General features: G+C 41.6%; 1 protein-coding gene across 1 annotated transcript; it reads right to left on the minus strand.

Moving 5' to 3' along the window:
• Window positions 1-13043: 13043 nt before the first annotated feature.
• SFRP2 (secreted frizzled related protein 2) lies at window positions 13044-21524 on the minus strand. Its single transcript, XM_081137335.1, has 3 exons — window positions 20437-21524; window positions 18051-18131; window positions 13044-14206 (listed from the first exon to the last, which is right to left on the minus strand). The coding sequence occupies exons 1-3, from the start codon at window positions 20933-20935 to the stop codon at window positions 13902-13904; spliced, it is 885 nt and encodes a 294-aa protein (XP_080993461.1). The 5' UTR covers window positions 20936-21524; the 3' UTR covers window positions 13044-13901.
• Window positions 21525-22967: the final 1443 nt, after the last annotated feature.

Raw genomic sequence — 22967 nt, forward strand, 5'->3', positions numbered from 1 at the left:
CCCAGGTATGTGGCTTGAGCAGCCTGGCATTTGGGCACATGGTGCTGCCACCCCTGAGAATGGGAATATCGAAAGAGTAGCTGAGTTGGGGAAACAATGAGAGTGAGTTCATTTGGACATGTTGCCTCCCTGCCTAGCTTCTGGTCCGTCTTCATGAGGCAAAGGCTACTTTTTCTCTCTAGCCCAGGATGTCCTCAAATTCTTCTATATTCTTTTGTCACAAGAATGCCTTGTATATTTTAAATTATTTATTGCAAAGTGGCTCCCTGCAGACTTTCTACCCACTCACTGATTGTCACTCATTAATTTTTCCCCTTTCTTCACCACCCTTCTGAGGTCAACAGAACTGCCTTGGGCTGATGATGCCACCTAATGGTTAGATCTTGTGGAACTCCTCTTTATTGCTTTACAAATGATCTTTTTCAAGAAACTTTCTTTTTCAATTTCTTTCTTTCTTCTTTTCTCATGTCTTTTCAATATTTACAAATAAAATGTGTACTTGAGCCTTAGCATTACAGCTAACATGGGTGATTAAGAATGTCTTCAGACCTAGCTGGTTTGGCTCAGTGGTTAGAGCGTCGGCCCACAGACTGAAGGGTCCCGGGTTCGATTCCAGCTAAGGGCATGTACCTCGGTTGCAGGTCTGATCCCAGCCTCAGTCAGGGAGTGTGCACATGCGGGAGGCAACCAATCGATATGTCTCTCTCACATTGATGTTTCTCTCTCTCTCTCTCTCCCTCTCCCCCTTCCACTCTCTCTGAAAAAACAATGGAAAAAATATATATACTTGGGTGAGGATTTAAAAAAAAAAGGGAAAAAAAAGTATGTTTTCAACCAGGTGCAGTGCTGGTCATGGGGAGTAGGGTGTTGGAGGGAGAGAGTCTAGACAACTGGTGGAGACTTTCCTCTGTCAAAGGGATGGCAGTAGCAGATTCAGTCTAAATGGGGAGGGGGTGTCAAATTCAAAACAGCTAGGCAATGTGAGTGTCCAAGAGCTTGTATGATCTCAGAGATCAGTATGAAACAGAAAACAAAAATCCAGCACGACAGTGATTCTTGAGGTCAGGGGCAGACTGATTAATGGAGTCATCATTCCTCAAAGGAGAGGGACACTGAAGCCAGTACCCACCTTGGCTGATGAAATGGCTGCATAGAGATAATTAGGCTTATTCCCTCTGATTCATCCCCCAACACCCCTCCCCCAGTTCCCTCTGGAGGTGAGGTTGGCCTTTCAGGTGCAGACACTAGCCTCTTAGGATTGATGGAAATTGTGCAGGCTGGACTGCCAGCGCTCCTGACGAGTTTTCCTGACCCCCAGCTTCACTGGACAGGCCTTTCCATCTTCAATTAAATCTGCCTTTGCAAGTACTAGCACTCAAGACAAATGAAAGCTGCTCAACTTCATTGTTTATCGTGTTCTTTAATTATTAGTATTGTAACTATTGACCTCTACTCTTTTTTTTAACCCTCACCCAAGGATATGTTTTTGTTGATTTTTGGAGAGAGAGGAGGGAGAGAGAGAAAGAGAGATGGATGTGAGAGAGAAACATCGATAGGTTGCCTCCCATACTTGCCCAGAGAAGAGACAGAACCCGGGACTTAGGTATGTGCCCTGACCGGGAATCAAACCCACTACCTTTGGAGTATGGGATGGCTCTCCTACCAACTGAGCCACCCAGTCAGGGCAACCTCTACTCTTTTTTGGCTAAAGCGTGCAGTGTTTAAGCTCTATTGTGGTTACGTGGAGTTTTGTGAGCTGGCGTGTGTCCCTAATCACCATATATAACATCGCCTCTTCGGGAAAGTGAATCCTGCCTTTCAAACCACAGCCTTCCAAATGCACGTTTGGAACACAATCCGTTTGTGAGCTGGGAACTTTATATTAATGTCTCTTGGCCCAGGGCAGCCCCAAGACCAAATGACATGTGGTTTAAGGTTCATGTAACAGCCGGTTCATTTAAATAATGTTAGCTGGAGCTCGGTTTCAGGTTCTCAGGTTTCTGGTTAATTTGAAATAGAGGAGGCAGCAGAGTCCCAGAGATCAGACAACAGCGTGGATGGGGCTCCCTGCTCCCTATAGAGAAATGGCACATTCCCGCTTTTCATGGGTTATCCTGCAGGTTTTAAGACTGAGCCTCTTCTGAGGGTAAGCTTTTCAGTTCTATTGATCTTGAAAAAGAAGAACTGCTTTTAAAAACCAACTATACTTTCAAGCCTGGAAGTTCAGCTAGGGTCATTCTAGTTTATTGAGTGCAGAGGCCCTCTCAGCAGGAGGGAAACCACATTTAAATCCTTCTTGGGGCCCCTTCCCCTCCCCTCCTCTCCTTGTTTTCCTTTCCTGGTGCCTCCTCTAAGAAGCCTCATCTTTACTAAGCTAGACAGCCTGTCCCAGGCAAGCCAATCTTTAGTGTCCTAACTATAAAAAGAGTTAATATTTAATAAATACCTACAGTTCCAGGCACCAGGTTCAGCACTTTATGTGTCTGATATCATTTAATCCTGAAAAGGACCCGCAGTGACAGGTATCACTGTCCAACATTTTACAGATGAAGACATTTAAGTTAGAAGAGGTTAACTGTTTCAATCTAAGGATGCATAGCAACTCTCCTGGCTCCCTGAGCCCTGGGGTGTGTGGGAGGCCCACTGCTGCACCGGGTCACCCCCAGGAACCCCTGTTCTGCTGTAGAAATTGAATCTGTCATTTCTAGTTAAGACCAAGGACTTGCCACCATGATTGCTACATCTCAGGATCATTGCGAAGATCACACTGCACCTCTGTTCCACAAAAGTCACAATCTCTTGAAAGAAAAATCCTAATGTTTCTATTTTCTCTTTACTTTAGATATTTGTCCTACTTGGGGGCTTGAAACAAGATCAGTTATAGAAGCAACAACAAAGGACATGGTTAATTTTTCCTGGATTTCAGAGCCTTCTGGTGTATAGTTCTGGCCTTACTTATTATGCCCCCTACCTATGAGAATAGCTAAAACTTATGTTTTTAAAATTTATATTTATTGTTGACAGGTGTCTCTTTTTCCCCCCATTACCCCCTTCTGCTCCACTCCTGTCCCCGTCTCCTAAAACTTATTATAGTGCCTACTAATGCCAGGCACTTTGCACATATTAAATCTTCAAAACCACCTGATGCATTAGGTGTATTATTATCCTCATTCACAATTAAGGACAAACAAGGACTCTAGGCCACTTCCCATGCCCGCTTATGATGCCTTCTGCTTTCCTCATTTTAATCTGCAGAAGTCCCTGTTCTCTCGCCAGGCTTTCCAGATCCCCAGTGGGAATACACCTCTCCCAGCCCTTTGCTCTCACAGCCTTTTGCATTCGCCTCTATTCCAGGTTGCTTTCTACTCATGGTGCTGGTACATCTGTCTCTGTCAGCCACCAGTTGCAAATGCTTGGAGAGCAGAGACCCTATTCTAACCATCTTTATTCCACTGCTGCCTCTAGCACAATGCCTGGCCTGCAGCCAAATGGAATTGGTGGTGCGTTCACATTTCCAGGTCATCGTGCTTCTGCCCCAGGCCTTTCACTGCCTTCTGGAGGGAGAGTGAGGATGGGTGGCTTCCCATAGCCCATCGCCTGCAGAGGTTCCTGCAGCTAGGAGAGGGGGCTGTTGTCTCCATGGCCCCAGACTTTCCCATTCTACCCATTACAGGACCATTGAGAACTCTGCACATCCATAAGGACTTAAACTAAGAGGCCTAAATTGTTCCCTTAACATTTTTCACGAAGGTCAGAATGTGCATGTGCTACTTGTTTTATAACATGGCATTATGAATCAGGACGGGGACATGTTTTTGCCATCAGTTAGAGATGCTGAGATGTGGCTGGGAGAAGAAAGCAGTGGAAAGGGTGAGGCCTGAGTCTGTTCCATTATACCTCTTATCTTAATCCTTGTATTGAATGATCATCAGTTTTGGTGTTTAACCACATAATTCTAAAAACATGTGGCTTGCGTGAGTGCTGGAGATAGTTCCTTTTCTAATTTATTTTATGAATACAGTAATCCTAGCACATCATGTAATAGTTGGAATAGTGCACACATGGAAATAAAACACATATTTACATTATTTTAGATTATCTGACAAATGGAATATCAGCATTTTGGTAGTTTGTTGTGGATTTCACCTTTTCTTTGGAAAAGATTTTAATTATTCTAGGTTATTAAATGGTTATAAACAGAAACTTTGTGCTGGCCATGTTGAATTATGACTATTTAAAAAATTTAATATCTTGGCATAAAATTCCTTATGTGTGTTTAATTTTTATAGGAAACACATTTTTCTGTGTCTCCAAAGAAGGGAAGTTTTAGCAACCGCCCTGGATAAGACAGTTAGTGGGCAATTTAAGGAATAGACTCTACTAGTTTAAGATTTTCCTGAAGATCTATGGGCAACCATCAAAGTGGCCATAGTTTTGGGGACAACTTTAAGTGACAACTCAAAAGAAGTTTTGTCCTGTTATAAACGTGGAGAAGGGCACGTGTGGTCTCAGTGCATGGCAAGACCTGGCTCGGGGTCCTGCCTCTACTACTGACTCTCTAGAGGTTTTTGTGAGGGTCTCTATTTTTAACTCTTAGTTGCTATTCTAAGTACATATTTAAGGCATTCTTAGTAGTGAAATGAGATTGAAAAAATCTCTTGCTAATGCATCATCTGGGTGAAGAATCACCAAAGAAAATGATCAGAGCTGGTAACCTGAGCTTGAAAACCTTGATTATTTATTTACTGGGCTTGGGGTGGGTTATCTTTACTTTCTAAATGGCCTGAGAAATGGAAAGGACACCAGCCAATAACTCCCAGTAACTATTCATAAAAGGAGGACAAGGTTGTGGAAGGTGAAGTTAAATTTCTTTTAATGCATGTTGATTTTGAGGTATCTCTAGATCATGCAGGCAGAGGTGTCCACAGAGACTAACCAAAGCTCAGGGGGAAAACTAGGGGTGCTTGACAGTGGTGAACTCTATAGGCATGAAGAACATTGTCCTGGAAGTCTATAATGTGAGAAAAGGAGGTCCAGCATTTGGTTGATAGTCCGGACGATAGGATTTAGAATCAAACAAATTTGGCCACAAGTCTCAGAACACATTCATTATGTGACCTTGAGCCTGGGACATCTGCCTCTTTTTTTTTTCCCCTCTATAACAGACTTGAGGTACAATTCACATACCATACAATTCACCCTTTTAAAGTATATAATTCAGTGGCTTTTAGTATATTCATAAAACCATGCAGCCATCGCTATTTAATTTCAGAACATTTCCATCACCCCAAAGAGAAACCACTCCCCAGTTTGTCCTTTCTCCATCCCCTAGCAACCACTAATCTACTTTTTGTCTATATAGATTCTCTGGATGTTTCATATTAATGAAATCATACAATATGTGGCCTTTGGATCTGGCTTCTTTCACTTAGCATAATGTTTCTAAGGTTTGCCCATGTTGTAGCATTTATCAGTACTTCATTTCTTTTTATGGCCAAATAAAATTTCATTATATGGTTATACCACATTTTGTATATCTCCTCATCAACTGATGGACTTTTGGGTTGTTTCCACTTTTGGGCTATTATGAATAATGCTGCTATGAAAATTCATATACAACTGTTTTTGTGGATATATGTTTTGAATTCTCTTAAGTATAAATCTAGTAGCACATTGCTTGGTCATATGGTAACTCTATGTCTAAGATTTTGAGGAATTGCCAAACATTTTTCAACCATTTTGCAATCCCACTAGCAAGGTATGAGGGTTTTGATTTTTCCACATCCTCAACAACAGTTGTCATTATCTGATTTTTTTATTCTAGCCATTCTAGTGTGTGTGAAGTGGTATCTCATTGAGATTTTCATTTGTATTTCCCTAATGACTAGTAACGTCATACATCTTTTCATGTAATTATTGGTCATTTGTGTATCTTCTATGGAGAACTGTCTAGATTCTTTGCCTGTTTTTAAATTGGGTCATTAATCTTTTCACTGTTGAGTTTTAAGAGGTTTGTTGTTGTTTTTTTAAAAAAAACACACATTCTGGATACTAGTTCTTTATTAGATATATGATTTGCAAATATTCTCTCCCATTCTGTGGGTTGTCTTCTAACTTTTTTGATGTTATGATTTGAAGCACAAAAGTTTTAAATTTATATATTTTTTCTTTCGTACAGTGCTTTTGGTGTCATTCTTAAGAAATCACTGCCTTCCTAATCTCAGGTTGTGGAGATTTACTCCTATGTTTTCATCTAGAGTTTTGTAGTTTACATTTAGATCTTTTGTCCATTTTGAGTTAATTTTTGCGTATAGTGTGAAGTAGAGGTCCAACTTCATTCTTTTGCATGTGGGTATACAGTTGTCCTGGCACCATTTGTTGAAAAGACTATTCTTTCCCCATTGAATAGTTTGTCTTACTCTCTTTCTCGCTCTCTTTCTGTCTTGGTACTCGTGTCAAAAATCAATTGATCATCGATATAATGGTTTGTTTCTGGACTCTCTTCAATTCTAGTCTTTTGACCTATGTGCCTATTCTTATGCCAGTACACATTGTCCTGATTACTTTAGCTTTGTATTAAGCTTCAAAATTGGGAAGTGTGAGTCTTTCAACTTTGTTCTTCTTTTTCCAAGATTGCCTTATCTATTCCTGGTCCCTTGCATTTTCATGAGAACTTTAGAATCAACTTGTTAATTTCTGCAAAAAAGGCAGCTGGAATATGGACAGGGATTGTATTGAATCTGTAGACCAATTTGGGGAAGTATTGCCATATTAACAATATTAAGTCTTTTGATTAATGAACATGGGATGCTTAGTTAGTTCTTTAACTTCTTTCAATGATGTTTTGTAATTTCCAATGAATAAATCTTGCACTTCATTTGTTAAATTTATTCCATACCTAATATTTTATTCTTTTTAATTCTATGGTAAATGGAATAGTTTTAACTTCATTTTTGGATTGTTCAGTGCTAGAATATAACCTTTTTTTTTGGCATGTTGATCTTATATCCTATAGCTTTGCTGAACTCATTCATTAGTTCTAATAGTTTTTAGTGGATTCCTTAGTATTTTCTATATATAAGATCATGTTATCTGTGAATAAGGGTAGTTATTTTAGTTCCTTCTTTCTGATCTGGATTCTTGTGCTCTCCTCTCTTTCTCTCCCTCCCCCCTCCCTCCCTCCCTCCCTCCCTCCCTCCCTCCCTCCCTCCCTTTCTTTTCTTTTCTTTTCTTTTCTTTTCTTTTCTTTTCTTTTCTTTTCTTTTCTTTTCTTTTCTTTTTTCTTTCTTTTCCTTTCTTTCTTTCTTTCTTTCTTTCTTTCTTTCTTTCTTTCTTTCTTTCTTTCTTTCTTTCTTTCTTCTTTTTCTTTCTTTCTTACGTTATTGTGATGTCTAGAACTTCTAGTAATATGTTAAATAAGAGTGGAGAGACTGAAAATTACTTATTTTTCCTAGTTGAAGGTAAAACATTCATTTTTTCACTATTAAGTATGATGCTAACTGTGGGGTTTATGTAGAAGGTTTTATCTGGTTGAAGAAGTTCCCTTTTGTTCCTAGTTCATTGAGTGTTTTTATCCTAAGAGGGTGTTAGACTTTGTCAAGTGCCTTTCTGCATCTGTTGATATGATCATGTGGTGTTTGGTCTTTATTCTATTAATATAGTGTGTTACATTGATTAATTTTCATATGTTAAACCAAGCTAGCATTCTGGGGATGAATCCCACTCAGTCATGGTGTCTAATTCTTTTAATAGGCTGCTAAATTATTGAGGCTTTTTGCATCTATAGCCATAAGGAATTTTGGCCTGTAGTCTTTTCTTGATATTTCTTTGTCTGGTTGTGCTGCTAGGTTAATACTGGCCTCATAATATGAGTTGGGAAGTGTTACCCCCCTCTTCTATTTTTTGGATGAGTTTGAAAATGACTGATATTAGTTCTTCTTTAAATGTGTGTTAGAATTCACCAGAGAAGCCATCTATGTTTTATTAATAATTCAATCTCTTGTTATAAGCTTATTTAGATTTTTTGTTTGCTCTTAAGTCACTTTTGGTATTTTGTATCTTTCTAAGAATTTGTCAATTTTGTCTAAGTTATCTAATTTGTTGGTGTAAAATTGTTCATGGTCCTTTTTATTCTTCAAGATTAGAAGCAATATCTCTCTTTTAGTCCTGATTTTAGTAATTTGGGTCTTCTCTCTTTTTATTTTGGTCAGTCTAGCCATAGTTTTGTCAATTTTCTTTTTAAACGATCAACTTTTCATTTATTTTTTCTGTTGTTTTTCTATTTTCAATTTTACCTATTGCTGCTGTAATCTGTGTAATTTCTTCTGCTTGTTTTGGGCTTAGTGTACTGCTCTTTGTTTTTTAAGGTAAAAGGTCAGGTTGTTGATTTGAGATTTTTCTTCTTTTTTAATATAGGCATTTAAAGCTCTTTCCCCTAGACATTAACTTCATCCCATACTTTTTGGTATATTGAGTTATTGGTTTCATTCACCTCAATTTTAAACGCATTTGGGACTGCATAGTTTAATTTTCACATATTAGTGAATTTCCCAAGTTTCCTTATGTTATTTATTTCAAATTTCATTCCTTTGTGGCTGGAGATCATACTTTGCATGATTTTGGTCTACAGATTCAACACAATGGCTGTCAGTATTTCAGCTGCCTTTTTTGCAGAAATTAACAAGTTGATTCTAAAGTTCTCATGAAAATGCAAGGGACCAGGAATAGATAAGGCAATCTTGGAAAAAGAAGAACAAAGTTGAAAGACTCACACTTCCCAATTTTGAAGCTTAATACAAAGCTACAGTAATCAAGACAATGTGTACTGGCATAAGAATAGGCACATAGATCAAAAGAATAGAATTGGAGAGAGTCCAGAAATAAGTCATTATATTGATGATCAATTGAGTTAATTTTTGTATGTATTGTGAGATTTAGATTTCTTCTTCCCTAGGGGACATCCAAATACTCTAGTAGCATTTGTTGAGAAGGCTATCCCTACTCCATTGAATTGCTACTACATCTTTGTTAAAAATTATTTGAGCATATTTGTCTGGGTTCATTTTTGAGTTCTCTGTTCTGTTCCATTGATCTATGTGTCTGCCCCTCCACCACTGCCACACTGTCTTGATTACTATAGTTAAATATTAAGCCTTAACATTGGGAAGAAAGAATGATTTCTCCCATTTTATTTTTTCAAAATTATTCTGACTACTCAAAGGCCTTTCTTTTTTAATATGAATTTTAAAATAGGGTTTTCCATGTTTACAAATAAGCTTGCTGAGACTTTGATGGGAATTGTATTAAACCTATAGATTAATTTGAGGAAAATTAACATATTTACCATATTGATCTTCTAATCTATGAACATGGTATATCTCTCCCTTTATTTTGGTCTTTTCTGATGTCTTTTATCACCATTTTGTAATTTTCAGCATACAGAACCTATACATGCTTTGTTACATTTATAACAAAATATTGTATGTGATTTCCTTTGGAGAAATTGTAAATGGTATTGTTTTCTCAAATTTTGATTTCTACTTTGTTGTTAGTATTTGTAAATACAATGAATTTTGAGTGTCAATCTTGTATTATTACTGAAGTTGCTTATTAGTTTTTAGAGTGTTTTTAAATAGATTCCTTGGGATTTTCTATGTAGATAATCATGCTGTTTATAAATAGTGTTTTATTTTTTCCTGTCCAGTGTGTGCCATTTATTTCTTTTTATTGCCTTATTGCACTGGCTAGAACTTCCAATCTGATGTTGAATAAGAGAGAATGGACATCATTAGCTTACTCTTGAAGCACTCAGTCATTTACCATTAAGTATTATATTAGCTGTAGATTTTTTGGTATATACTCTTTGAGGATAGTTTCCTAGTTTGCTGAGAGATTTTATTATGAATGGGTATTGAATTTTGGCAAATGCTTTTTTTTTTTTTTTTGCATCAACTGACATGATCATTTTATTTTTCTTCTTTAATCTGTTGAAGTGGTAGACTACATTAATTAATTTTTGAATATTAAAACAGCTTTGCATACCTCAAATACATCCAACATGGTTGTAGTATATATACTTTTTATACATTGCTGGATTTAATATGCTAATATTTTGTTAAGAATTTTTGTGTCTAAGTTCATGGGGGATGTTGGTCTATATTTTTCTCTTTTTTTGGTGCTATTTTTGTCTGGTTTTAGTATTAAAGCAATACTAGCCTTACATAATGGTTTGGGAAGCATCCTTTCTTCTTCTATTTTCTGGAAGAGACTGTGCAAAACTGGCATCAATTCTTCTTTAAAAGTTTGGTAAAATTCTCCAGTGAAACTTTCTGGGCCTGGAGATTTTGATTTTTAGTATTATTTTAATGTGAGCTTATTTGTTCTCAGAAGAACAAATGGAGCCCAAGAAGACTGTGTCCGGGAGGGTCTGGAAAAATCTGGATCTCAGTTTCTATTGTTCGTCATATGCTCAGGTGTCCCTTTAGACCGTAAGCTTCTTGAGAGTAGCCATGTGTGTTGGTCATTATTAGGACCTCAGCACTAAGGGTAAGCACTCCATACGGATTATTGAATAAATAAATCAATGATGCTAGTTGGCCCTCAGTAAATCTTTGTTGAGTTAATGAATTAATTTGTCCTTGTACAATGTGTTTCAAAGGCAAAAATCACATTATTCCACAATCCAGATGCAGTGACTGTACAAGGAAGGGGTACATATGGCTGGATTTGCTTTTCAAAGTGATCCCCTAACCCCCATCAAGAACATTGAAAACATAAAAAAAGAACATTGAAAACATGATAGTAAACAAGAGTTAAAAGGTAAAATATCCAAGCTAGCTATCGTTTGATGAGAGAAGAGACAATGAAGAATGGAGGGCGTTATTAGATAAAGTGGATCCTTTTTAACCCTATGAATTTCAGTATACTGATTTGTGCACATACACAGAGCCTTTGCTCTTTGTGCACTTAGGGAATGCTGCCCAAAAAACTCTTACAGATTTGTTCTTGTACAAAAACTCATTTCTCAAGTTATTTAGGAAAAGGAAGAGGAATTGCATGCATAGAAGATACGTAGTTTTTATATCTTTTAACTTTTCTGTTTAGGCTGATCCTCTATTTGGGGCATTTTAGCAGTTTATTAACAGGTCATGAATTGTGTTAGGAAACTCAGAAACCCAATGTCCTCTAATTACTTGTTTGCTTTCTCCAGTAATGGATGACATTCAGGTTTTCATCTGTTTACAAGAGAAATCTGGTAATTTCAAACATAATTAAGAATAAAATCATGATTAATTCAAGAATAAATGAGCCTTATATGTATGAATCATCATGCAAAACAAAACAATTAAGACAGAATGAAAAATTTTAAAAAACTAGCTACTTTGCCCAAGCTTGTCTCATTGCCTTGTAGCCTTGTCAAAGATGGGATTAAGAAGTCCATAGATGGAGGCACATATGGCATGAGGCAGACATTGGAGTGATGCCTCAGCTACTAATTCCTGAAAACTATGATTGAAGGAGCCTAGGTCTGGCATTAACTTGCTCTCCAAAGATAAAAGTTTTGCATCCATTATCTGGGCACATCATTTTGGTTTGATTGGAAAGGGAGCATTCAGATAGGTCAATTTCTTCCACATTGTCTCCTTCCATTAGTTTTTGATGGGTTGTACACATTTCCCCCTTCTTATCTCTAAATCCTTGGTTTATTGTTTTTTTTTTCTTTTTCTTTTGTAGTTTGTCTTCTCTCTCTCTCTTCTTTTTTTTTTTTTTTTGCCTTTCTTAGGGTTCTTAGTTTCCCATTCCAAATGTTTAAAATGAGAGTTGGCCTTGATCCATGAGTGCCCCCTTTCTACTCTGGTCCATATGTACCTTCTAGGAAGAGGGTACGTCTTGAGTTTATGGATTCAGATGTTGAGTTTATGGATTCAAGTGGAAAGCCAGAGAAAAATGAAAAAGACTGATAAAATTGTGCAGCCCAGGCCAAGGGCTATGGTATTGGTTTTTGGTGCCAGAAGAACTTGAAGTGCTAAAGAGAGGTTATGGATGTATATGTTCAGGAAACTTTTAAAGTATATCAATAAAATGCCATCAGATAAATGTTTCACATGAACACCGCTAAAAATTTCAGATTTGATTGGGTCACCCTTGCTCTCATGCATTACCTATACTTATACTTCATATAACTTACCAATTTTAAATATATAATTGTAATTGTGGTTATTTATTTCTTTCATTCCCTCATGTAAACTCTGTAAGAACAAGGACTCATGTATGTATCCCCAGCAATTAGAACAGAGCCAGGCAAATAGCAGATGCCCAATAAATACTTGTTGAATAGATTAGTGCCACCACGTTTCTAAAACCCACTCCTAGGTTGAATAGAAGATAGAATTTGTCCTTTGAAAGGCCTGAGTTTCAGCTCTGGCTTTGCATCTTCTGAGCCATGCTGTCTAAGCGCTCTGAGCCTGTCTCCTCTCATGTTTAATGGAATTTCTCTGGAGGCTCCCAAATAATGAATTATTTGAATGGACATTTTATGGATGTCTGTCTGTCCTTTTAATGTTGATTTTTCACCATCCTCTCCCTATCCCCTTGTCTTCCAATGGACACTTCAAATCCTGGCTCTTTATCTGAGGTTTAAAGTGGGAAAGGAACTAATGTTTTTGCAATGTATTCTTTTTCATTGTGAAAATCTCTGGAAATGAAAAGGAAAACAGTAGAAGTCATGGACCTGAGGGTTAGCACAGTATTGCCACATGATTGCAACTGAACTGCTGAGATGGGGCAAGAGCGGGAAAGTTCTTTGCAGAGGATACAAATCTCCGCCTCCCTGCAGCGTCCACAGTGTAAAAATCTGTACAAATGAGATGCGATGCGAGGCAGAGGCAGGAGCCAGGTGCTGTCACAGGGAGACACTTTCAGAGTCGCTTAAAAGACAGACACTTCAAACTGTGGGAAAGCTGGACCTCAGGAGAAAGGAGATGACCACTCTTATACAGTGCCCTTCCCAACTGCTTCTACTAAAAAGACAGAAGACAAGTAGGTAGAACAGGATGTAAAGTTTATATACAAGAATATAATGTTTATCTGAAATATTTACAATGTTGGTTAAAGCAATATTTTTACAACTTTTTCAGGTCAACTACTATGTATATTACAGGTAAGCTACAATGGTTTAATTTGCAAAAATAAGAAAAAATGTTTTAAACAATGCTTAAAGTACTCAGGTCAATTACAAAATTTGTCTGTTGTGCCCTGTACTCGAAGAAATCGCTATGATGGTTAATGTGTTTTTTAAATGGAAGTACTCTACTGGAAATGCTATATGCTGCAGTTAAGTTCCCAGTGAGGGTGTAAATGACAAGTGAACTGTTATAACACTAAGGCGCTGAGCCTCAGGCTGGAACCAAGAAATGTTGAGATAACAGCCAGCTTTATCTCAACCTGGCTTGTGACCCACAGCAGTCTGGGCCACATACAAAAATGAAGCTATTGGCAACCTCAGCAGAAAGTGAAGACCAGGTGACCCAAAACAAACAGGAAAAAAACAAACAAAAAAATCAGACCCAAGTCACAATTGTACCTATTCAAAACTAGCTTTAAAGTGAGCTATTTTAAAACTTCATAAAAATATGCATAATTCTTATTACTTTGAATATTTCTACAAGACTCGGGTGGGTTTTTCCTTTATGTGAAAACAGGTATCCATTCCTGAGGCCTCCCAGGGCCTTATAACTCAGGAAATGCTGGGGGTGCAAATGTGCAAAAGGCAGGGGACGCTGCTCCAGGCTGGGGCCAGAGCTGCAGGGACTGTGCTTGGGACACGAGAGCTGAGGCCTCGGGGCAAATGTGGTCAGCCGAGCCCTGGGGCTGGCCTGTCAGGAGCAACCTGAGCGCCAGAACTAGCACTGCAGCTTGCGGATGCTGCGGGAGATGCGCTTGAACTCTCTCTGCCCCTTCTGCCATCGCTTCACAGAGGTGATCACCAGCTCCCCACCCAGTTTCTGTCCCATGACAAGGTAGGGCGCATTGATGTCATTCATCTCCTCGCAGGTGCACTGCAAGCTGTCTTTGAGCCACAGCACCGACTTCTTCAGGTCCCTTTCAGACACCCCGTTCAGCTTGTAAATGGTCTTGCTCTTGGTCTCCAGAATGATTTTCGTATCTCTGTTGATGTAGGTTATCTCCTTCACTTTTATTTTCAGTGCTACCAAGAGGGGATGGAATCACTCTAGTTATAATGAGGGAATACAGGATAGATTGGGAGCTCCCCTCACCCCATTCTACTGCATATTCCTGTGACCAGGCTTGGGGGATGGAAGACAAGCTTCTAGAACTGAGCGACTGTCAGGGGCTGTGCGAAGGGGGTTGGGAGCTTGGGGCAGCAGGTGCTTCGTTTCTAAAGCCTCAAAGGGTCTGCCGTGCACTTTGTTTCAAATCGGCCATCCTTTCAAAACTCCCTTTGTGGGACTCAATTAACTTTCCTTGCCCGCCCTAGTGTTTGTGTGTAGGTTGCATGTGGTTTGTTCTCTGCTCTCCTCAACAAAGGACTTCCCCTATTGGGACCGTCAGCAGGAAAAGAAATGCCTGACTCTTAGGTGAAACGTGATCTCCTGTGGCTGTAAACTTTAAACTCAATTAATTACGTCGGATAGGTTTTTGGACAAACCTGTAAGGAAATTATATCACACAATCATTGTTTTCTAAAGAACAGACTACAGGGAAGGAGAGTTGATCTTACAGCTGCATTTGATTTGGTAAAGTAACTAGGAGAAAAATATCCAAGACTCTTTTTAAGAGCACATGTTTAGCTGTAAAAGTGTTTTTCTGAAGACCTCATCCTCATATGCTATCATTTGTCTGTCCAAGGCCAGGGCGTTTACAGATCATATATGTACTGTTTCCAAAATGGATATTAGACTCATTAGAATGCTAAGACCAAAAGTAAGTGGTTTACATAAAAGACACATTTTATAGTCATAAACAGCATGCTTTGGGGAAGAAAACCCTGCAAACATATATGTTGGAATTACATTTCAAGAATCCATGAAAGCAGAGAAAGGATAGCATTTTAAGGTTGGAAGAAACCATCCAGTTAAAAATCTCTTGTTGGCACATGAAGAATCTGAAATCCAGAGAAATGTAGTGACTTACACCAGGTCACCCAGTTAAGTAGTGTCCTGGCTGAGTCTAGTTCTCAGAATGCCGGTTCCCAAACCTCCTATAACACCAATGTGGTCTCAAAAGGCAACTTCCAATTTCTTGTCCTGGTTGGAGCATAAGCTCGCCCAACTATCATGTGTCCTAAGACCCTTGGTGCCATTGGCAGCTGTTCCGTATAGATATGTACAAGTCTAACTTCCTGACTTTGATGGAGTTTAAGTCATTGTTTAAATTAGTAGTAGAGGAAGAATTTTGTGTGTGAGTATAACAGCTTTGGTGGTTTCTTTCTATCTGAGAAAAGGAATTTGACTAAGAATGAATTTTCTAGTCAACTGGGAAATGACCAAAGCTCAGCCAGGTAAATCAAGGATGCTGTGATTTAGCTAATCATGTTTTTGTCTGATACACATCTGAATCATACTACTGAGTTCTCAGGGTTTATGAGACTTAAGTCATGGAATAAATCACATGTTCCTGTGGCCTCTGTGTAAGGTGTGGGGGTGGGGACAATATATGGTGAAAGAAGTGATTATATGTGGCCTGGGAGCCTCATCTATAGTACAGACAGAGCATGTGTGAGATTTCAACTGGTCAAATTAAACATTCTTGAGCTCCAAACATGAAAAAAAAAATCATCACTTTTACCCAGAAGGAGCATTTATTACTCATATTTCTCTAGCTTTAAAATAACCAGCTTTGCAAAAGATTACTATGGGGAAACAATCAGGCACTTCCTCCATGGATTTTCAGCTGGGACCAAATACAGGGAATCAAAGTCCCAGAATAAGGTTTTCTGCCCTGGAAGATGGGAATGGGGATGCAGGATGTGATAGTCAGAGGTGATGACACCATCTGATCCAACAATAGGTTGGACATATAAGCAGGTGGCTTGGGCCTTTCTTTCTTCACCAGTACTTTTACTACTGAAATAAGGAGGTGTTCCACATTTCCCTTGCACTTCAGATGTGCAATGGGGAAAGAGTGTGATGCTAAATAAATCAGATTTCTACCCTTGTTCCTTCTACCCTTCTATTACTTCCCCAAAGGACAGAGGCAATATGGAATACTGCTTCTCAACCAGGGGTGTGTGATGTACTTCCAGGTTCATTAGCCCTTTCGGGACAAAAAGGGAAATAGAAAACAAAGCTTGTGAGGTATCTACACGTGTGATACTTTAAATGTAATGACTTCTACGTTGTTTTGAAAGGCTTTCTCCTCTAAGGAAAGAGAACACTAGTACACATACACACCCATTTTTTTGGCCCAGTCTTGACTGAGTATCCTTAGGAAGGTCTTCTGTATGTGCATATGTGCATGTCTCCTAAATCAACGCTTTTGGAACCCCATAGTATAACCAACATTTTCATAGAAGCCTGGAGAGAGATCTGGATTAAACCTAGTGCAAAGGACATAAGCTGTCAGAAGAAGATTATGTAAGTTTTAATATAAATTTTATTAAAATTATATTATCTCTCTTGCCCTTAATCATATCTGATAGCGTGAAGCTAGCAACTGTTTAGTAAGGCCCGGGAGATTTGGGATTGCTGCTGCCCACATGCTAGACCTTGAGAATTGTATATATTTGAATATAGACATATGAAACCCTATCATCCCACTTGTGGCTCTGGCTAAGGGGAAGGACTGGTTGGGAAGAGTTGCCTCCTTTCTTTGTCCCTTCCTTGGCATGGGACACTTCTCCTGAAGCTGTGGCTCTAGTTGTTTTGGGACCAGCAAAGAGTAAACCCAGGATACTTCCTGGAAGAGACCTGGGGGTGTCAGGACAAGTGTTAAGATTTTTCTGAGTTTCAGGGACCCGACCAGGCTTGAGATTTCTGGGAGGGCATTCCTCAATAGAGGCAGCTGGAGTGATTTCTCTCAGACTCAAGTACTTTGTTAATTAGTAATATAGATCTGTTAGAGCCACTACTGTTTGATAGAGCAGGGATCATATCTTTTTACCAGTAAGTTTAGCCTTCTGCTTGAATGAATGCTTCTAAGGGGTACCAACTAAAACACATAAAAAGGTGCCTGCTTTTAGAATAGGATGAAGGCCAGAATGCCTCAGGAGTCCAAGTGAAGTTCTTGGCCAGTCTCAACTTTGAATTTGTCATTATCTTGTGTCTAGCTGGGCTCCTCCCTCATTTTGGAGGCCTGAGGGCAGCAGATAAGGTGCTGATAGAGTCCTGTGTGGACAGTCTCCAACCCTCTTTCCTCTTATATTTTCTTAAGGGTAGTGACTTACACTCTATGGAACGTGGGTGACATATCACACATTATTTATTGTCTCCAAGCACCATGTCATCATGGATTTTTCATCTATCTTGCCAAGTAAATTCCTAAGCTTTATTTCTTCTTTTTAAATGTAAGGAATCCCTCCCCTCATTATCAACCAGTATCTTGGATATAGTTGCTAATGGTTATGAACAAAGTAAGAATATTTCAGTTTGGCTCTGGACTAAATTTTTATTTGTGGCCAGTGAATGCTTTTGATGTGTTTTGCTGGAGCTAATATTTACATGTTTCCATCCCTGGTGCATGTCAAGTGTCAGAAAGAGAACATGGCCCAGGGTTAGGCTTGTTGGCAAGAAAAAGCCAAAGTGAAATGAAAAATATGCCATTGAAAATTAATAGTTTGAATAATTCTCATTATTTGATTATTGCTTAACAACAATGAATCTCATCTGAAAAGAGACAACTCAATATAAGATAGTTACACAGGGAGGAGACCAGGATAGAGCAAGTTAGATGATTTTAAGGAAAGGTGAAAGGTGATGGTATTTTACTCAAGTTATATCTAGTAACATCTTCATAATTTGCACCTTTAAGCTTTACTGGTCAATAAGACTTTTGAATGTGAAAGCTTTTGGTGGTGGTGGTGTGTTACTTACCAAAATCATTTTTACAAAGAGTTTCCATTATGTCGTTGTCATCCTCGTTTTTATTTTTGCAGGCTTCACAGACCTTTGGAGCTAGAAAGGTGAAACATTAGTAAGTTTGCTTAAAAGGGAACAGCAGGTGGCGTTTGTAAACAGCTCAAAGGGGCTTACCAGGCAAGAGTAGCGACTGTCCTGGAAGACCCCAGCTTCTGTCTCTTTTATAAAAGAAGGACCAGTTCTTCCTAAGGAAGTCTTCCCGTGCTTCCTATTTTTGTGATGGACAAAAATGCCTGTACGCTCTGTTTAATAAATGGTGAGTCCCAAAGAAAAAGGGCTTTGGGGGCTGATTGTGCAGGCTTTTTAGTTCTTACTCCCCATTTCTGGGACAAAGTCTCTGAAAAAGTTGTTTCCAAATCCTCACTGAAGAGAAAGCACCAGAAGACTCTTGAGAGATTTCTGTAAACGTAACCACAAACTATGGCCAAAAGATTGTCCTTCTCAGCTGTAGGACACCAGCGCAACCAGGTCTCTGCTGGGCTCCTTAGCAGAGCTGTGCCTTGGGAGAGGCATTTCAAGATATTTTCAAGTCTGCACAGGCAAAGGTGGCTAGTGGTGTAAAGGTCACCTAGGGGCTCTTTCCCACCTTGGAAACATTTTGGTAAGCACAATAGCCTGCTCTAACCGGTTCTGTATCACCTTGAGCTTTCTGTCAAGTTTGTGCTTGAGTTAAGCAAAATTTATTTAGTTTTTATCTTTGTCCCTTGGGAGAGGATCTTCTTGCCCCTCTGTGTTTGTTTCAAATTCTCGAAAACAAACACATAAAACAAAAAACAGCCAACCAAACAAAAAAACCAAAGCTTTTCCTGAAGCCAACTGTCTCTGGGGTCTGACCCACCTAGGAATGTGCACTAGCACAATGACCAGAGAGCTTACTGAAGGCTCTTCTGAAAACAGTCTGATTTCCGGGGAAAGGAAAAAAGAAAGCATATTCCCTTTCTCCCATTTATAAATGTTCTGTCTTTAAAATTTAGGTGAAATTTGATTGATTTTCATTAAATCATATTAAATTTCATTAATACGAAATGGAATTTTCACAGAAAGAAACTTTATGTGATTCATGACAGAAGAGTTATTTATCAAATTAGAAAAATGGCAGAGCATATTTTGAAAACCATAAACTTTTATTTTGAAGGGAGAAAGTGGCTTTTGGGAGAAAGGTAATGTATAATGTTGGTGCTGATAGTGGGAAGAAATAAAAACAAAAGCAACACACATAAAACTGCCCTTAACTCCCCTCACTCAAACAAAATGAAACATTTCCAATTAGGAGCTCTAGGAATGTATATAAAACGTTACTAACCTGTATTGCTTGGTCTGTGGTGTATGTTGGACAAATGTTTGAAATATGCCAAACATTTGCAATAAATTAGAAACCTAACCAATAAGATGATTGCACACTCATGGTGCCTGCCAGGAAAGATTGCTAAGCAACTTTGCATTTTCTTTAACTAATGATGGCTGTAGGAAAACAATTAGAGATTGAAAGGGAGATGCTGCTGGAGCCCTGAAAGGGATTAGGAAGCCCCCTTTCCATCCCAGGGGGGACCTAAATCAGCTCAGACACATTGTGTATGTTTTGCTTTCAGGAAGAATATCAAGAGCCCATGAGGTTTTCATTGCTTTGATGGTTTTTTCACAGGAACTCCCCCTCTGTTTTCTAAAAACTTGGGAAACTCTTTTTTGCATGGTTTTCTCCAGTTAATTAAAACCACTCCCAAGATAAAAGCTGACTTGTGATAGAAAACGATTCCTGGAGATTCCCTTTATACCCTCATTCTTAGACACCTGAGCAGTTACAACCAATGCTCAATTTTCAACACACTGGGAGCCAGTCCTGCTTTTATTTCCCAAATCAAGAGCAAGTACCCTAAAAGACTGTTTTGTGGATTTTGGCAGTTCTATCTGTACACGAATGTTCCTGTGCCGAGAACCCTGCCCAGCCATGAGGCTGAGCAAGAAGCCTCCGCCCAGATGCACCGATTCCTCCACCCCGGACGGCTCACAATTTAGCCGCCCCCCTCCCCCCAGCAAAAATAATTGTATTTCTATAAGGAAAAGATACCTTTCAGTTATCCATTTTCTTTTCTTTTTTTAACTGTCCCTAAGAAAGGTATAACTGGCATAACTCGGGAAGGGAATGAGAGGCTTGGGGGGGGGGCGTAATCTCAAACTTGTCACGGTGACACACCAGGGCAAGGAGAGCGCCAGCCCCGCCAGGACTGGCACCCCAGGCGGGAACGCACAGGGATGCGGGGCGGGGAACTCGGGATTCCCAACCCCCCCCCGCCCCGAAAGTCTCAGCAGAGCTCGGAGGGAGGGAATAAAGAGGAAGGTTTACCTTCTTCAGTGGCCGGCAGGAGGTGGTCGCTGCTAGCCAGGGGGATGCAGAGGTCGTTGTCCTGGGGGAAACGGTCACACTCCAGCATGTCGGGCCAGGGGAAGCCGAAGGCGGACATGACCGGAGCGCAGCGGTCCTTCACCTGCACGCAGAGCGAGTGGCACGGCTGTATGATTTCGTCCAGGTCGTCGAGGCACACCGGGGCAAAGAGCGAGCACAGGAACTTCTTGGTGTCCGGGTGGCACTGCTTCATGACCAGGGGGATCCAGGCGCCCGCCTGCTCCAGCACCTCCTTCATGGTCTCGTGGCCCAGCAGGTTGGGCAGCCGCATGTTTTGGTACTCGATGCCGTGGCACAGCTGCAGGTTGGCGGGGATGGGCTTGCAGTTGCTGCGCTTGTAGGAGAAGTCGGGCTGGCCGAAGAACAGCCCGCGCGCCGAGCCCAAGCAGCAGTGCGAGGCGAGGACCAGCAGCAGCAGCGAGCCGGGGCCCTGCGGCATCGTGGGCGCGGCCCCCGGGGGGCGGGAGGCGCGGAGCCGGGGAAGCGCGAGGCGGCCGCGGCCGGAGCTCGGCCCGGGCCCGCTCTGACTCGGTCGTCGGCGCGGCTCGGGGCCCGGGCGGTGAGCGGGGGCAGCGGGAGCGCCTAGAGGCCGGGCGCGGGCAGGACGCGCGGCCGGGGAGCTCTCCGCTCGGCTCCGAGCTGCAAGCCTTGCGCAGCTCCGGGGGGTTCTGACCCGGGGGAGCCGTGTGAGCCGCTGCTGGGGCCCAGCCAGAGTTTTCTTGGCCTTTTTAATGCAAATCTGGAGGTGGGGGGAGCAAGGGAGGAGCCAGTGGAGAGTAATCTGAGGAGGGTTGGTCACTACTTACTTGGTCTTGTTTTCCTTTGAGAATGCCCCTCATGCGCTCCCTGAAAGGAAATTCTGGCTGCCCCCCACAACCTCCTTTAGATGCTGTGGAGCGCGCGCTCTAAGACTGCTCTAAACAACAAACAAATCGACCAGCCTGGAGCTGCGCCCCAACAATGAGCTTGCGTGGCGCGGGCTGCGGGAGATCAGGAGACCCCGGGGACGCGTTGGGCGGCCTTGCCGCCAGGTCCCGGCGGGGACGCACTCCGCCCCTCGCGAGGCCCCGGCCGGGGTTTGTTTGACCCCTCGCCCAAGTTTCTGTTTTGGCCCCGGGCTGCGCAGTGGAGCCGCATCCTCGAGCGCCAGCCGGCAGCCTTTGTGCCTTCAGCTTACACCTGGGACCCGCCCGCCCCAGGCCGCCTCGGCGAGCCTGGTTTCCTCTCTAACCTCCAGCCACAGTTACCAACCTGGCCCACCCCGTACGGTGTCCTCACCCTGCCCTTTTAAAAACCAGAATTATCAATAAAGTCGTAGGAGTAAAACTTTGACACGGAAAAGAAAACGTTGGGAGTTGTGATTTTGTTGGGGTGAGTCTAGATTTTGATGTTGTGGAAACGTCTCTAAAGAGCCTCCCCTGAATCACACGTGGCTGCCCACCGCTTCCCGGTTGGGGAGAAGTCCTGCCCTCCTTCCTTAAGGGGATGGGATGACTCAAGCTCGAAGGCTCCCGGCTCTAACACACACAGGGCTCTGGCAGCTCGGAAGAACCCGAGGATGCGCCCCAGGGCGCGGTTTGGAAGGGCTGGTGCTGCAGAAAATGCGCCAGGTGGACAGGCTGGGAAGGAATGGGGGGGGGCCGAGGAAGGAGCCCCGTCTAGAGATCCGCGAGTGCTAGTCGTGGCCTTGGCAGAGTTCATTGGGCCATCCTGCACATGCCAACCCGCATCGTGCTGGGCGCCTCTTGTGCAGAGCTGAACAGGCCGGCCTCTCCCTTCCAGGAGCTGGGGCTCTAGTGCCTTGAGAACTGCAAACGGTAAGTTCACCGCTGTAAACTGGGATTGGGTGCCAGCAGAGGGAAGGTGGGGGGGGGCTCCTTTCCCCTAATCGCCCCAAATCTTCCCTAGGGGCAGGTCCTCTCCGCCCCCTCAGCCTCCCAAGAACGGATGGCGGTGCAGATCCAAAGAGATAATCCCTCCGAAGTTCTTTCATATGTAAGGTGGGCGCATTATTACTTCGGAGCCATCTACAGGCTGTGTCCGCAGGCGTCCTTTTCCCTCCTTCGGGAAAGACGCTTTGGCCCGTGAGCACCCCCCTCCCCCGTCCTGGTCGCCCGGCTCTGTCTGTGGTCCCACTGTTTAGAGGCCCAGGGGGTTAATGTGTGGGTGGTGAAAGCCCATTCTGTTATCTACTCGGGAAAGCCGCCATCTGGAAGGGAAAGCATCTTCTGAACAACAAGAATCTGAGTCCCCGAAAGTCCAGCTTCCATTTTTTCTCCTTTGACGCGGGTGCCCTGCTGCGGAAGGGCCGGGGGCGGAGGCAAAAGGCCGCTCTTCTGCCCAATTGATCGTGGGCCTTTTCGTTTTCAACTTAAACCCGCAAAGGGCGAAAAACCCCGCTCCCCAAGACACACAGTTTTGAAAATAAATCCCAAATGAAACAAAAACATTTAGAATCAAACAGTTAATCA

The sequence above is a fragment of the Miniopterus schreibersii genome, assembly GCF_964146895.1.
Source record: "Miniopterus schreibersii genome assembly, chromosome: 4".
Taxonomy (NCBI): domain Eukaryota; kingdom Metazoa; phylum Chordata; class Mammalia; order Chiroptera; family Miniopteridae; genus Miniopterus; species Miniopterus schreibersii.